At 45.9% G+C, this 15,601-nt stretch overlaps 1 protein-coding gene across 1 annotated transcript; it reads left to right on the top strand.

The window, feature by feature from the left end:
* Positions 1-1,568: 1,568 nt before the first annotated feature.
* On the top strand, positions 1,569-13,738 carry PM20D1 (peptidase M20 domain containing 1). Its single transcript, XM_064635852.1, has 13 exons — positions 1,569-1,784; positions 3,502-3,588; positions 4,120-4,352; positions 5,834-5,920; positions 6,689-6,822; positions 7,266-7,385; positions 8,151-8,226; positions 8,441-8,502; positions 8,730-8,808; positions 9,890-9,961; positions 10,363-10,531; positions 11,222-11,321; positions 12,090-13,738. Exons 1-13 carry the CDS (start codon positions 1,589-1,591, stop codon positions 12,217-12,219), a joined length of 1,545 nt encoding a protein of 514 aa, XP_064491922.1. The 5' UTR covers positions 1,569-1,588; the 3' UTR covers positions 12,220-13,738.
* The last annotated feature ends 1,863 nt before the right edge of the window (positions 13,739-15,601 follow it).

Genomic DNA, 15,601 nt, shown 5'->3' with positions numbered 1-15,601 from the left:
CCAAGAGAAAAAACCCACTAGCTAATGGTTATTCCTTATTTTAATGTCAGACAGCAGTGATTTCTCCAGAACCATGCCTAGCTTGTTCTACAAGGTAAAATCAAGAGATTAAGTCTCTTAAATCATCTTTGAGGGTGATTACTCATGGTCTTTTGTTACTGTCTGAGCACTCCTTTGAAAAAGGAGCAACAAAGAGGTTGGTGCAGTGGAACAAGAAGCTATCCTAATCAATATTTCTGTGTCTCTGAGGTGGCATCACATTAAAGGAGGAAAATTCCAATTTCCAGCTCTTCCTTCAGGATTCATTGCAGGAGGCTGATTTCAGGAAGCCTCAGAGCAACAGACTGTGCAGAAAAGAGAGATTGTATTTTGTGGAGTTCCTACAAGCGTAAGGGATGGGATGTCAGGAGAGACAGATAGAAAGCAGCAGTGACTGCTCTGAAATCTGATGACCCAGGCAGAAGGAAACCTCATTTCTGCAGCCATGGGTTAATTCTGGCAATAAATGTAATATCAGCACTGCTGGAGGCACAATGTGGCCAAAGGCTTAATTTCCAAGTGCCTGGGCAGAGAATTAGGGAAGCTCAAATTCATGCTGGTGAAATTTTCAGCTTCCAGTGTCCCTTTATTGCTCTTAGATAACAGTGATGTTGATGTGTGATGGCTCTGAAGCCTTCCTTGGTAAATGCATGATGTATAACCAGCTCAGAAATGTTTGTAATTTATTTAATTTAATATTGGTTTCGTTCTTTTTTTTTTTTTTTTTTTTTTTTGGTAATAAAGAATATGTGAACAATCATCTGCTTCTGCTGATTTGAGAGAAGGATTTCCGTGGCTGTTCCCATCTGGTATTTGGCATCCAGGGACAGTTTATGCCATAGGAAAGTGGGATAAATCTTCACATCCACTACAGGACAGCTGTAAAGAAGTGAAGAAAAACCGTTCCATCGTGCTGGTTGGTGGAATCATGGAAAGAAGTGGCACGTTTTGGATTTAAAGCCTGTCAGGAGTGGGGCTGCCACACCCAGGGCACGACACTGTGGCTGCCTTGGGATGTTCCTTAGCCTGGTCCTGGCTGATCCTCCCAAGGAACCCAGGGTGGGACTGTTCGTCAGGAATTGGAGCGACAGAGCGGGAAGGAATGGCTGCAAACTGACAGAGAGAAGGTTTAGATGGGATATTGGGAAGGAATTCTTCCCTGTTTGGGTGGGGAGGCCCTGGCACAGGTTGCCCAGAGAAGCTGTGGCTGCCCCATCCCTGGAAGTGTCCAAGGCCGGTTGGACGGGGCTTGGAGCCACCTGGGCTAGTGGAAGGTGTCCCGGCCCATGGCAGGCAGTGGAACTGGATGATCTTTAAGGTCCCTTCCCACTCAAACCATCCCGTGACTCAGCGATTCCAGGACGGGCTGAAGGAACCACCCCCAACCGCCGCCATCATGTCTGCGCCAAACTACAGCTCCCAGCAGCCCCCGCGGAGGGGCCGGGCACAACCCGCCCACCCCGCAACCCCATTGGCCAACGCTCTGGCGGGGCGGGTAGTGATTGGCTCCGGGCCACGCCCATCAGGAGCGGGCGCGGCCCGTGCAGGGATGGCGGGCGGGCGGCGGGCGGTCATGGTGGCCGGGCTGGCGCTGGGCGCGGCGGTGCTGGCGGTGGCCACAGCCGTCCTGCTCCGTGCCTTCCTCCTGCGGCCCCCGGCCGGGGTCCCGCGGCTGTGGGCGCGGAGCGCCGGCACCGCCGCCTTCAGCGCCGGCGAGCGGCGGGAGCTGAAGGAGGCGCTGCGAGGTGAGGGGGCCCGCACACGGCGTGTGTCCCCCTCGGCCCCCGGACACGGCCGGTGGCCCCCCCGAGGGTGGGACCGGTGTGGAGGCGGCCGCCCCTCGGGTGCTTTGCCGGGGAGGGAGCGGGTGTTGGCTCCCGGCAGGGCCAGGGCGGTGCTTGTCACCTGTGCTGGGCACTGGGGAGGCCGCACCTGGAGCGCTGCGTCCAGTTCTGGCCACTCAGTTCAGGAAGGACATTGAGGGGCTGGAGCGTGTCCAGGGAAGGGAACGGAGCTGGGGAAGGGGCTGGAGCAGCAGGAGCGGCTGAGGGAGCTGGGGGGGCTCAGCCTGGAGAAAAGGAGGCTCAGGGGGGACCTTCTGGCTCTGCAACCCCCTGACAGGAGGGGGGAGCCGGGGGGGGTCGGGTTCTGCTCCCAGGGAACCAGGGACAGGAGGAGAGGGAACGGCCTCCAGCTGTGCCAGGGGAGGGTCAGGTTGGACATCAGGAGGAATTTCTTCCTGGAGAAGGGTGTCAAGCCTTGGAAGGGGCTGCCCAGGCAGGTGGTGGAGTCCCTGGAGGTGTCCGAGGAAGGACTGGACGTGGCACTCAGTGCTCTGGTGGGGATCAGTCACAGGTTGAACTCCATAATCTCAGAGGTTTTTTCCAACCTCAGTGATTCTGTGAATCTCTTGAGCCAAGTCTCACCCAATGTTGATTTTCTCCACCATTCCCTGCTTGTACACACAGAAAAGCCCCAGGCACCTGTGAGGGTGTTTTCCAGACATCCCTTTATCCACTGTCAGGATTTTTTCCCTCTCTTGCTCACCACTGGCAGCCTGGCTGTGACCCCTGCTGCTGTGTTTGTGCTGTGTGACGTAGGAGATTGGAGGGTTTTAGATCTCAGGAGGGCTGGCAGTGTGCAGGAAACCACAATCTGGCATAAAATGATAGCCCTGCACTGTTCAGATAGGGCTTGGGTGTGTAAATCTTATACCTTGCTGGTTTGTAGGATTTATTGCCTAGCAAATCATGTTTGCATACTTTTTTAATGGGAAAATGAAGGGTCACAATAGATTTTTGTGTTAATTGTCGAGTCACAAGACCTCAAAAGAATCTGTAACCTCACTTGACAGATGCTCTTGGGAAAGGCAGCTGGGACTGGGACTAAGTTAAACCCATGTTCTGCAGCACAGTGGCTGGATGTTGGAGAGCAGCTGTGTCTGAGCCTTTTTAAATGACAGAGCAGACTAAAAGAACCAACAAAAGACCTGTCTGTTTATATATTTTAATAGTTAAAGCAGTCTGTGTAATAACACTCTTGCCATCACAACACAAGTTACTGTTGAGAAAGAACCTTGAACTGCCAACTAAGCTGCTTGTTCAGCTGCCAGAGTAGTTTATGCCTATGAGGAATCAGATCACCCAAGCAAATTGCAGCTGCTCCTGGACAGTAGCATTTCTAATGATATCATTCAACACTTCAGGATGAAAAGTGGAGTCAAATTATCTACAGAAATGCCTTGGCTGAACTGTGAGGAAATCCTGGTGGCTGCGTGTGCACAGCTCAGCTGAAGCACATCAGTCTTTTTTGATAGTGGCAGCTCGTGCTGTGCTGTGAAATAATGTTTAAAGCTCCTGGAAAATATTCTGGAACATGAATATACTTCCCCTTTTCAAATGGCCATTCAAGTATTGTTTGATTTCAAGTGCTGAGTGATTTCTGGTTTGTGTTTCATTGAAGGTGCCATTAAAATCCCAACTGTGTCTGTGTCTCCAGATGACTTGAATACAACGGCCATGGCAGAATTTGGGAGTTACATTCAGCAAGGTACTAAACTTTCATTCTCAGCAATCTCTGCTGCTTGATTGCATTCTCATAAACAAACTGGAGAGTGTATATATGGTTCCTGAATACAGTGGAACAGATTTTTAGTTTGTTTTTCCTGAAGAAAGACCTGTCAGAACTGGCACATGTGTATTTTTTTGGGGTATCCGTGGCCAAAGCTTGAACAGAGAAGGTTTAAACAACTTTTTGCACTGGTGGTGTTTGGTCCTTGAGATGGTTAAATGCCATTAGAGGAAAAGAAAAGAGGATAACTGCTGCTGCTTCAGCCTTTTTTTGGCAGTCCCATCATTGCTCCAGCACTGAGAATTCCTGGTTTGTTTAGGAAAGTTTTAAATACAAAGTGAGATGGATTGGTACAAGTGTGAGAACTTCTGTTCTCTCCTGTGATCAGTCTTATTTGCAGTGCTCCCCTGAGGCTAAGTAGGTGCCAGCTCTATGGGATATACAATGCTAGCATTGCACATTACTGTTAATTTTTCTTTTACATGTGTTTTTAATTTTTTTTCCTAACAGTCTTCCCGGCTGTATTTTCTTCAAAGTTCATCCAGCATGAAACTGTAGGGAAATACAGCCACCTCTTTACTGTTCAGGGCTCTGCCCCTGACCTGCTGCCCTATATGCTGCTTGCACACATGGATGTTGTGCCTGCTCCCCCCGAGGGCTGGGATTTCCCTCCTTTCTCAGCTGCAGAGCACGAAGGTTTCATCTATGGACGAGGAACGCTGGATAACAAAAACTCTGCCATAGTACGTCCTCCTGGTAATGTCATTTCAGCAAGATAAAAGCCTGCAAAGGGTAAATTGGAGGAGTCTGTTCTCTTGGAATCCACTATATTGTCTCTCTTGCTCCCCTGTAAATGAATTAGTGATAATTTCCTGAGCCCTGCAGTGTTCTCCCAACTCTTCCTAGAGATGGAGTGACCACAATTACTGAAGAAAGCAGAGTTAAAGCTCTTAGAAGAGTCAGAAGAACATGTTCCCAGATGCAGATGTATTTGGTTAAATGGCATATTTAAAGTTTTATGGCACAGGCTGCCCAGAGAAGCTGTGGCTGCCCCAGCCCTGGAAGTGTCCAAGGCCAGGTTGGAGCCACCTGGGCTACTGGAAGGTGTCCCTGCCCATGGCAGGGGGTGAGACTGGATGATCTTCACTGCCCCTTCCAACCCAAACCATCCCATGACTGTGTGTCAAATGTTGTGTTTGAAATCAGGGGTAGACCTTTTCCTTTTTCCCAGGTGTCACACAGGCATTCAAAGCCAAACTTGGCCCTCTTAAAAGGCTTGAGTTTCAAAATAAATAATGTTTATTTAATAGGATAGACAAATAACCCTGTGTCTTTTATCCAGTCTGTGGCAGAACAAAGAGCTGTTGTACTAAGTACATTTTGGAGGAATAAAATACAGAAAAGATTGATCTGGGCAAGATTTCTCATTGGGGAAAGGTTGATGGAAAAATTAATAAGGAAAATGGCCCTTTGTGCCTTGTGGTGATTAAGGATTTAAACAAATATTTAGCAAACCAATGTCAGGGATGCTGTGACTGCTTATTGTGACATAGGCCACACTCCTAGAAAGTTTCAGGTTATTTAATCATCAATTTTTGAAACTTGAAAATTTGGTTTGGTGCTTCCTCCTACTGTGAACTGCAGAAGTAACTCCACAAAGGGACCCAAAAAATGAGCAATTTCAGTGAACGTGGCAAAAACGGGCACTGCCAAGATGTTATTTCTTCTGATGTAAAAAATTAAGCAGTTTAAATTGAAAAAACAGGTGAGATGGGATAATATGGCAAATATATTGTTATAAATATATACATCTGCCATAACAAATGGTAGATTTGATTTCTCACTCTTCACATTAAGTTTCTCGGGGGTTTTTCTGTTGTCTCGGCCCTTCTGGTACAAAATACACTGCTCATTGAAATCACTGCATTTGGTGGCTCAGGGCAGAGCCAATGTGTGTGTGGGACAGGCAGTTTCAGGGAACAGTGAATTCCTTGGATAATTACAACTTTGCCATGCTCATGGACACAAACATTGCAGTGTTTTTTCCAGGGAATGGGAATATCCTCAGTAGGAGCCGTAGAAATCAACGCTCAGCTGTGAGCAGAACAAAATCTCCTTAAGGGCTGTGAAAGCACCACACTTCTTACATCACACTGCATTCTTTTACATTTATTCCCCTTCTTAACACCCAGGGATGGTACAACACGTTCTGCTTTTCCTGCAGGGAATTCTGCAAGCTCTGGAATTTCTGCTGAGGAGAAATTACAGACCCCGCCGATCCTTCTATGTTGGCATTGGGCACGATGAAGAGGTGATTTTCTTTCCTGTCACTGAAATAACAGGTTGTTTGCATTGTTCCTGTAGGTAACAAGGCTTTAATTTCTTCAACATTGTTGAGCTGGAAGGTCTTCCCTGTTTTTCTTGGTTCTGTGGGTAGATACTGTGTCAGGCACGAGGGCAGAGTTATGTATTGATTGTTTGGCTTTAAGTGACGTTGACAAAGGGTTTGGTCTGATGAGGAAAGAGAAAAGAACACAGGAGTTCTGTGTTCTGGTAGATTCTTTCCTGCAAGGAAGGTGCAGCAGGAGTCACGTTTTTGGGTGGACATAAAAAGCTGGGTTAAGATTCAGAGGGTTGTTCCAAATGATCAGGAAGAACTAACAGAAATGTTCCACTTAATGGTACAGAGAGACAGGTGAGGTGGGTTTGTTTATGCATTTTCAAAAAATAGACAAAGAATTGTTCATAGTTAAAATGAATATGTTTAAAATGGCTAATTCGTGGAGCTTATAGCTCTGAGATATCATTGTGTCTAAGAACCAGGAGAAGTTCAAGCAACACTGAGTGACTGGTGAATGAGAGCACTCCTCAGTGTGGATATAGATCCATCTGCTAGCAGGCCATTAACAATCTCCAGGGAATTTTGCTGGGAGAATCTTCTCTGAACAGGTTTCTCTGGAGCTGTTCCCCAGGGGATTCCCTGCAGTCGTGGGGTTGTAGCACAGGCACTGTCAGCAGCGAGGTGTTTTCCTGATGACGTGCCTCAATCTAAACAGTTCCTCTGTCTGGATTCTCCCAGGTGTCTGGTAGGAAGGGAGCAATGAAAATTGCAGCTCTGCTGGAATCCAGAGGAGTGAAACTCTCCTTCTTGCTGGACGAGGGAAGCGCGGTGCTGGATGGGATCATCGCCGGAGTGAAGAAGCCAGTGGCTCTGTAAGGAGAACACAAGTACTCCTGATGAAAGTGATTCATTTGCAATAATTAATTAGTGATTAATGACCTTGCTAATGTCACTGCAGTATGTTTTCAAGGCGTGGGGCAGTGTTGGTGTTGCTAAAAGCTGCATCAGTGGCACAAAGTGCAAGCCAAGGACCTTTGCTTGCTGTCCATCACAGCTGTGCTGACAGAAGCAGAATGTTCCACTTAGCCCTTGCAAGCATTTTAATTTTGTGCTGGGGAGAAGCAGCCAAGACATCAGCCCTCCAGACATCTAAATATTGTGATAATGATTCGTTGTTGCTGCCTCTTGGGTGTTTTTTATGATACCAAAATTACACAGAGTAGTTATTTTTATCCGTAGCCTGTGTGTGTGTGTTTGGGGTTGCATGAAGCATTTATTTGTTTATTTATTGACTTATTTATGTATCACTGAGCAGAATTGCTGTCACAGAAAAGGGTTCAATGACACTGAACTTCACTGTGGAAAAAGAGCCAGGACATTCATCCTTTCCTCCTAAGGAGACAAGTATTGGCATTCTTGCAGCAGCCATGTCCAGGTGAGAGTTTCCTGTCATCCAACATCAAAAACAGTCAAGCAGACTCCCAAGTCACTGATATGTGACTTTTTTAATATATCTACTTAGAGTCTTTTTCAAATTCCTGTCAATATATTTGAAATTGCAGTTTGTAGCTCACTTTGAAGGGCAGAAATACAACTCCCAGCAAAGGGACAATTGCCAGGTGTCTGCAGTGTCTTTTCACTTCAGCTGTTCCCAGTGTCAGTTGATTCTTTAAAAGCAAGACAAGTGCTGTCTACCCTAATTTACTCTGTGGCAATAGAGATTCCTTTGTCTGGGTTGCAGGATTTCTCTGGAATTTATTCCTGCACATGCCTGCTGCCTCAGCTGGTAATTCTCCAAGCCAGTAAACATGGTGTAGAGTCATAATGTGACTGCATAAATCGTCTCTTTACGTGTCTGCGTAGATACCAAATTGGCTAATAAATATATATATTAGAAAAACTTAGCATGTCCAGGCATGGTGGAATTTGCTGGGATGTTTTCCTAGATTTCCATGTATTTATAGGAGTCAGGCTTCAGGATTTTTTCAGCTGTTTTTCAAAGAAAGTCTTTGCATATGCCTGGAACGCCCAGAAATCTGTGGAGCTGCGCTCGCAGCTTCACTCACCATGAGAGCTAAGTGTGACTGCATCTCAAATATAATTCAGAAATCAAATTCCTGTCAACCTTCTGGAGCAATAACAGCCAGAGATTTATTTTTTTTGTTTTGTTTTGAAATTCCAAATGCTGTTTGTTTTGTAGACTGGAGCAGAATCCCTTGCGCAACCTCTTTGGCCACGGGCCCGAGCTCATGACTATGGAGCACCTTGCAGCAGAGGTGAGGAAAGCAGCTTGATTTCATTCCCAGATTTCCATATTAATAAGTGAAGAGTAACCCAGCTTATGAATTTAGAGCACAGCTAGGTCCTGGAAAGGAGGAGACTTAAGCTGGCCTTTCTCCCAGATAATTGTTTCAGCCGTAGCCAAGTGACTCCACTGTGCTCTTGAGAACCAGAAACTTGCTGATTTGTGGCTTTATTTCTTCCCATTAGTTCAGGTTTCCTCTCAATCTCATCATGAGCAATCTGTGGCTGTTTTCACCTATTGTCAGCAGGTAAGAAAACAAATCCTTGATAAACCTTAAAAGAGGAAGCCATTTCTAGTCTTCCCAGGAAAACAGTTATTTTACAGTTCAGACAATTCAGTGGTTTACTGTCAATAAGCACTTTGTTAATTGAACAAGCCATCACTCAGCTTATTGCCTGTAGAATTGTGGCGCTTATGTTTTAGGAATATTCAACTTCTTTGAAAATTTTTGATTGGTTCTTTGTGTTTTTTAAGAGTTCTTGCCTCGAAACCTTCCACCAACGCCTTGATTCGAACGACGACCGCAGTCACCGTGTTTAATGCAGGAATCAAGGTAGTTTCAAATGCATTTTTCTCCATGTAATAGGATGAGACAGTTAGGACATTTGATTTCCAGCTATTTATATCCATTTATAAGATCAGTATGGGCCCTGTTTGTCACCACCTGTCACCACCAGTCTCATTCCTACTTCAGATGTGGCTTGGATTTGGCTGCGGTTGAAAACTGCTTCCTTTCAGAAGTCTCTGATCTCTGTCAACCAGCTTTTAAGATTGTTAATGCTTTAGGACTGATAAGAAAGACTTTTCTGTGTAATCCTACAAAATATCAATGACAGTATTTGAAACTCACAGTCATAAGCACTTCCCTGGCCCAGGTGGGGTCTCGTGTTTGTAGGACAGGTCTGGTGTTTGCCTTAAGCAGGGTTAGTTTGCACCTTGGACTGAGAGATAACAGCTTCTGGCTGATACAGCCAGATCTTGCCCTGATAAGGAGGTGTAGCTGTTCAAAAATACTGTAGCCCTGGAAAATAAACAGGCTGTTTGGGGTGTCCCTGGAAAAATCTGTTACTGAAAAGCATCACTGGGCAAGAAAACAAAGATGCAGTGGCTGAACAGTGACACAGAGTGGCCAGGAGAGAACTGACACCCTGGTTACTTGTATGTTTTTTTCTAAAGATTATACACTTTTTGTTTAACAAAGCTATAAATATTCATTCTGTAGAAAAGAAGAGTTATGTGTGATCAGTAACATCATTTGTTAAGCGACTTATATCTCATATTTGGGGAAAGGTAACATGATAATGAGATGGAAGTAGTGCTTAAAAAGGAAACCAAAATAAAGTTTCAGAACTTCTCAGTGTAAAGTTTCTGAAGGGAGAGGGCTTAGCTCAAGATAAAACCTTTTATATAAGAGCTAATTTCATTTTTGTTGAATTTATGAATATTCCCTTGTGTATTTATCTGCATTTTAGATGAGATTTACAGTATTTTAACACAGAAGGAGATATCACACCAAGTGGAAATAGCGAAGCATTAGGCTGAGGCCTGGAGTTGTTTGAGTTTCTGAGTTTGCAGTTGGCATTTTAATCAGTTTTTAACTTCCTTTTAATGTTGGTCCTTCCTTTTTTTTCTAGGTGAATGTCATCCCTCCCTCTGCAAAAGCCACGGTGAACTTCCGGATCCACTCGGCCGAGACGGCTGCTGAGGTACCACTGCCCCCCTCTGTGGGGCCTCAGATCTCCAAACTCTTTGGTGCCAAAGAGCACATGGATCAGGGGTGATTGTGGAATTTTCTGGATGATTTGGATGACATAACTCCCAACAGCAGCAGGCTGACCCCCCCCTGCCTTTCAGGATTGAAGCAGTTCATGAACACCTTGAGACACTGATTGCACTGGGGTTCAAAAATTCAGCTGAAGTAGCAGAATCCCCTGAAGAAGAGGAAGAGAGGCTGACACACAGTTTCAATCTTAACTATCATCTGTATTTGCAGCCACAATTGACAGTTCACAGGCAAATGTTTTCTGGAAGCAGAATGTCTGCTGATGTCTCTGAGGGATGCTTTCTCATTTCTTGTGCTCATTTAATCTCTGTGCTTTACCCACAGGTGCTGGAGGCAGTCAGAAACACCATTGCTGATGACAGAGTGAAGATTGATGTAGTAGAGGCCTTTGATCCACTCCCCATCAGTCCTTGGGATGAGCAGACATTTGCAGTCCATATTTTTCAAAAAACCATTCTGGATACTTTCCCAGATGTTGACAGTGTAGTCCCAGGTAACAGCAGGCACATGATAATTGTTTCCTCTCCAGCTTCTGCCCTGCTTTTCTCTGCTCCCTCCCCCATTGGTTTCCATTTGCTGTGTACTTCTCCACCCCAGCTGTTAACTGCTGGAAACAGCTGTTCTTTCCTCTTTTTATTCCGTTCTCTCTTTATGCTTTAAAAGTTTTAATGTTGGGTTTTTTTAGTAGTGGAAGTAAAAAAGCAAACAGGAAGCTGACAGAAACAATGAGCCTTGAATTGGACTCTCTGCACATACAAAGGGATCTCTTCAGGGAAGAAAGGGATTGTGAGGGAGAGGAGGAGGTCTTCTTGCTTTAGTTCTTCTTTTATTGTTTTCATAGCTGGCAAAGCCATTCCTGCTTTTCTGTATTGTTCCTTAGGATCCCAGCCCCTTCCCTTTCTTGCAGCTCCTTCAAAGTTCTGCAGTGTTTGTTGGACTGCAGTTTGAAGCTTAAATTTTGGGAGAGGCTGAGTGTCATGGCTGTTCTTAGACTGAATTGTGTGTTCAGCTCCTGGAGGAGAGAACGTCCTTCCAGGATGTACCAACCCACTGTTTCCAGTGGTTTTGGTGTTGGCAGTGGTTACACAGAGCTGTTATCAGCTGCCTTTCCCTTCTCCTGGGGGAAATGTGGGTCGTTAAACTGCTGCTGTGATGCAGAGTGAACCCGGGGCTTGTTTTCCAGGCACGTGCATTGGAAACACGGACAGCAGGCACTTCACCAACGTCACCAACGCCATTTACCGCTTCAACCCGCTGCTCCTGACAGCAGAGGATCTCCCCAGGTACTGAGCTCTGCCTGCTGTGGGCAGCTGCTGGGCTGGGGAGCAGGGAAAGACAAGATCCATCTGCATCAGGCAGGAGGAAGCCCAGCCTTGTGTACCTTGGCGTGCCGGTGGGGTGGCCTCAGCTCGGCCGGGCCACCCATTTCCTGCAGATTTGGGTGCTGCTCTAATCGGGGGGGAAATCACCCTGGGAGAGTGTCAGCCCTTACTAATTGTTCCTTCAAACGCAGGCAGGGCTCATTTAGGTGTTTCATTTGGTAGTTCAGGAATGCTGTGGAGCTCTCTGTGGGGCAGGAGTGGGAAGGGTGGTGTTCTGGTAGTTGGCCTTGTCCAGGAGATTTATTCATATTTTTGGACACGTTCCACTCTGAATTGATTTGCACCTTACAGCTGGAAATTGGGGTTCCTGAAGTAAAGTGGTAACAACATCATCATGCAAGGGATTATTTGTTCATTTAGCACATGTTAGATGTGTTATTTTACTGAGGTGCAGATGATGCAGAAGAGTGTTCTGGCTGTACAGGACAGGGACTTGGGCAGAGAGCTGGAATACTGTTAGGAATTTTTTTCCACATGCACCATAGACATAGTTGTTTTGCTCTGAGCCTTAGAAATCAGTAAATTTGGGTTGCTTGTAGTGCAGAATTTGCTGTGTATTCCTGTATTTTTATGATGTACATTGTTTTATGAAGCCAGCAGGCAAGTGGGTATGTGCAGGAGGGTCACAAATACACACTGGAATAAAAACCACTCCTCTTTTTCTTCCAGGATCCATGGGTTGAATGAGAGAATCTCCATTGAGAATTATGAGAAACAGGTCGAGTTCCTCTTTCAGCTTATCAAGAACTGTGACATTGACACTCTTCCAGAGCCCCACTCCAGCTCCCACGAGCTGTGAGAGACACCCTGAGAGGAGCAGCTGCTGAGGTGGCCTGTGGGACACAGGGGGCTGGGCTGAAGGTGCAGTTCTGGGCTGGGCATTGAGCTCCACCAGGAATTTGGGGCTTGTGTATTGTGATTTACATACAGAGGGAAAAAAACTGCTGGTTGCTGCTTTGGGAAGATGTGTAGTTTGCCACAGAACCTGGATAAAACACAACAAGCAACCCTGATTTCTGCTCCTCCCTGGTCTGACGTGCAGCCATTAATCTGATATTAATTTTGTCAGCACTTTCTTTAAGCCTCTGAAATTGGTAGTCACTTAAAAATCTGAGCTATCAGCAGCAGTCACTTGCCAGTAAGAGGTGAATCATCCTCTGGGCTTTTGGCAAACTGATTTCATACAGTTAATTGGATTTTTCCTTAATTTAAATGAGGTGTCTGTCAGCAGCTCACGTGGAAGGTTTGTGACGTGCTGAAAGGTTTCATGTCCCTGGTAGAGTCACACTAAGAGTTTAAAATTGCACTGCTGGGTTTGGGCTGCTTTCCCAAGGGGATTCTGCCAGGCTGCTTCCCCAGGGGATGCTCTCAGCCAGCATCCAAGGTGCTCTCAGCCAGTGTCAGTGTTAATTCCCAAGCTCTCCCATTCCCGCACTGATTTCTGACTCTGTTTTAAAATACTGTGCTCCAGAAGTTGCTGTAATTGATGAGGTGCTGAAAACTTTTCTTCCTCTCTTCTTAGTGATTTTGTTTTATTATTTTCCTCCCTGACTCTTTGGTGTGGCTCAGGGTATGTTGTGCAGCTGGGTGCCAGAATAAGGGATTGCAGCTTGAAATAAGAAACAAACCCAGTGCTGTCTGCTCATCTATTTTCTCTTTTCACTGAATCAGTTCCTGTACTGTACATTTCTCATTTGCTCCTCTGAGAACTTGATTGTGAAAGATGTGAAGCCTTTCAGCTTCTTCCAGTTCAGTGGAATCAGAGGTTTGTTCCTTCACTGCCTGTGCAGTTTTCACTTTGCTGCAGCACTTCTACTGCCTCAGCTCTTTGGGAATTCTGGGATAGGCCATTGATGTTGACTCTCTTTCATCTTGCACTTCTTGCCTGTCCTTGATAGCACTAAAGGGTTAAGCATTCTTTTGGCCTTGTTGGTCTCTTTAGTTGGGGTTACCAGTATTAATTAAACAAATAAATAATTAACACCTTGCTATTAGCCAAAGAAAAGCCTGGGTGAAAGCTGCCTCCTCCTGCTGCAGGGATGTGTCTCTTTTTCAGAACCTGAGTTATACACTGGAATGGGTGGTTGTTCTGCTCTGAATTCATATTGTAAAATGTGCTGGAATGTACAGGAAATACCCTGAAATGTATCCTGAAAAACACTAATGGAACTGTGATTCCTCTTCTTTCTGTTCACCATTCTCTTATTTATTTGCAATGTGATCTTATCATTGTGGCCAGAGGGCTACAACTCCATCACCTACTAAATAACTGAAACAAGATTGATGTTTTCATCTAATAAAACAAGGAATTCAGATTCTTTTCTGATTATTATTAGCCTTTGTATGTAACTGTATAATTGCAGTGAAATCACTTCCACACCTGATTCTACACTGGAGCAATTCATAAAGTTTCCACCAAAACAAACCCACATATTTTCCAGCCAGCTTTAATCTTTTGCACCCTCCCTGGTGCTCCCCCTTCCTATACAAACCCAGCTAACTCTGTTCAGGCATTATTGGGCAGTAAATAGTTGCATCTTTTATGGTTTGCTGCACTTTGTCTGTGTGCCCCAACGCCAGTGCTTTGTTCAGCCACGTGCCTGGGGCTCTTTTGTGGAGGTGTCATTCCTCTTGCAAACTCCTGTTGCAGGCACAGCAAAAGTGATGTGTCAGGGCCCAGCACAGAATAAAATAGAGCCCCGGGGGTGGGAGGTGCAGGAAGGTTTTGTTGTTGGGTTTTTTTCACTGGCAGATCTCTGTAAAACTGAGTCTAAAGCCTTTGCTGTGCAGGGTTTTTAACACCTGATGGTTGTGCTGCCAGTCAGAGGGACCTCGACAGCCTGGAGAAATGGGAGAACAGGACTGGCATGAGGGAGCACAGGTTGTGAAAATCCTAACCTGGGTCATGCTGTTGTGGTGTGGAAGGAGGGGTTTGTTGCCTCTTGTAACAGCAAAGGAGTCCTGAAGACACACAGCATCCTTTATATTCTGTAATCTCCTCTCCCCAGCCCCAAATCCCTCCCCTCTGTGTTTTGGTGAGGATTGCTTCCCTAAAGCACGTTCATCTGAAGGTTCATTTTGCTGCTGAAGGAAAAGTGAAGGGCAAACAGCTCTGGGAAGGCAGGGCTGGTTTTGGCAGGTACTGTGCAAATGTGTGCCATGAGATTTCTCTGCAGAGCCTCATTAAGTGCTGCTCATCAGCCAGTGCTGAAATCGGGCAGTGCCTCTGCACTGGGGATGTGTTCAGCAGAGCTCTGCTGCAACCTGAGCCCACCAAACTCCAGGGCCTTGAACACACCAGCAGGATCCACTGCTGGAAAAGTACATTCCCCACCTCTGCCCATTTTTCCCAGTCACTTCTGATAACTGTCTGTGCTTTTTTTCCCCATGCAGCAGCTTTGCCTTTGTGTTCTTAAGCCTCTTTATTTTACCACATTAGCTGCCATGTCGTGCTCATCTGACACTATTCTGAAGGGGCACTCAATGGTTTGGTGTCTGCACACCTCTCCTGACACCACAGTTCCCTTTCCACCCCATTTTAGTTTTCTGGGAATGGCTCTTACCCTGAGTGCTGTGTGAAATCTTGGTGTCATCATGTAACTGAAGTGCACAGGTGATGTGCTGGCCCTTCCTGCTAAGATCACCTTAGTGTGAATAGTTCCTTGCTAATGCCAAGTGCCCCATGAAAGCACAGATTATTAACTCTCAGAGCTATGCTTTTTTGGTTGTAATGAGTCACTGTGCCTTGAGCATGGGGAGCAATTACCTCTGACTCATCAGAGAAGGAAAGCCTGATTTTCTGCTCTGAAGACAGGTAACTTGGTGTCATACAAATGATCTGAACACTCTGTTGGTCCAATTCCAGTGGGTTAACGTTTTTCTGTGTTATATCCATAGCAACTTCCTTTTTTCCCTGCTCTTCCCCAAGTCCACAAAGCTGCCATTCTTCTGACAACCCTACATATCTGCAGTTGTCCAGTCATCCCAGCCTGCTGTGGGCCAGCTGATCTAGGGACATGTGGGCCTGCTACACATGGAGAAGAGGTCACATTCCACACCTGCATTTTCTAAAGAAAGCTCTGTTGCTGCTCTCTGTTTAACCAGGCTTGGTTTATTTTCAGCCCCGAGTGACCGTGGGGAGTTCAGGCCCAGAGCTGCAGGGGGACACAGGAACAAGGTGT

This window comes from Pseudopipra pipra, chromosome 25, assembly GCF_036250125.1.
Source record: "Pseudopipra pipra isolate bDixPip1 chromosome 25, bDixPip1.hap1, whole genome shotgun sequence".
Classification (NCBI taxonomy): Eukaryota; Metazoa; Chordata; class Aves; order Passeriformes; family Pipridae; genus Pseudopipra; species Pseudopipra pipra.
Note: the sequence above shows the minus strand (reverse complement) of the source record. Positions and strands in the feature narration are given on the sequence as shown.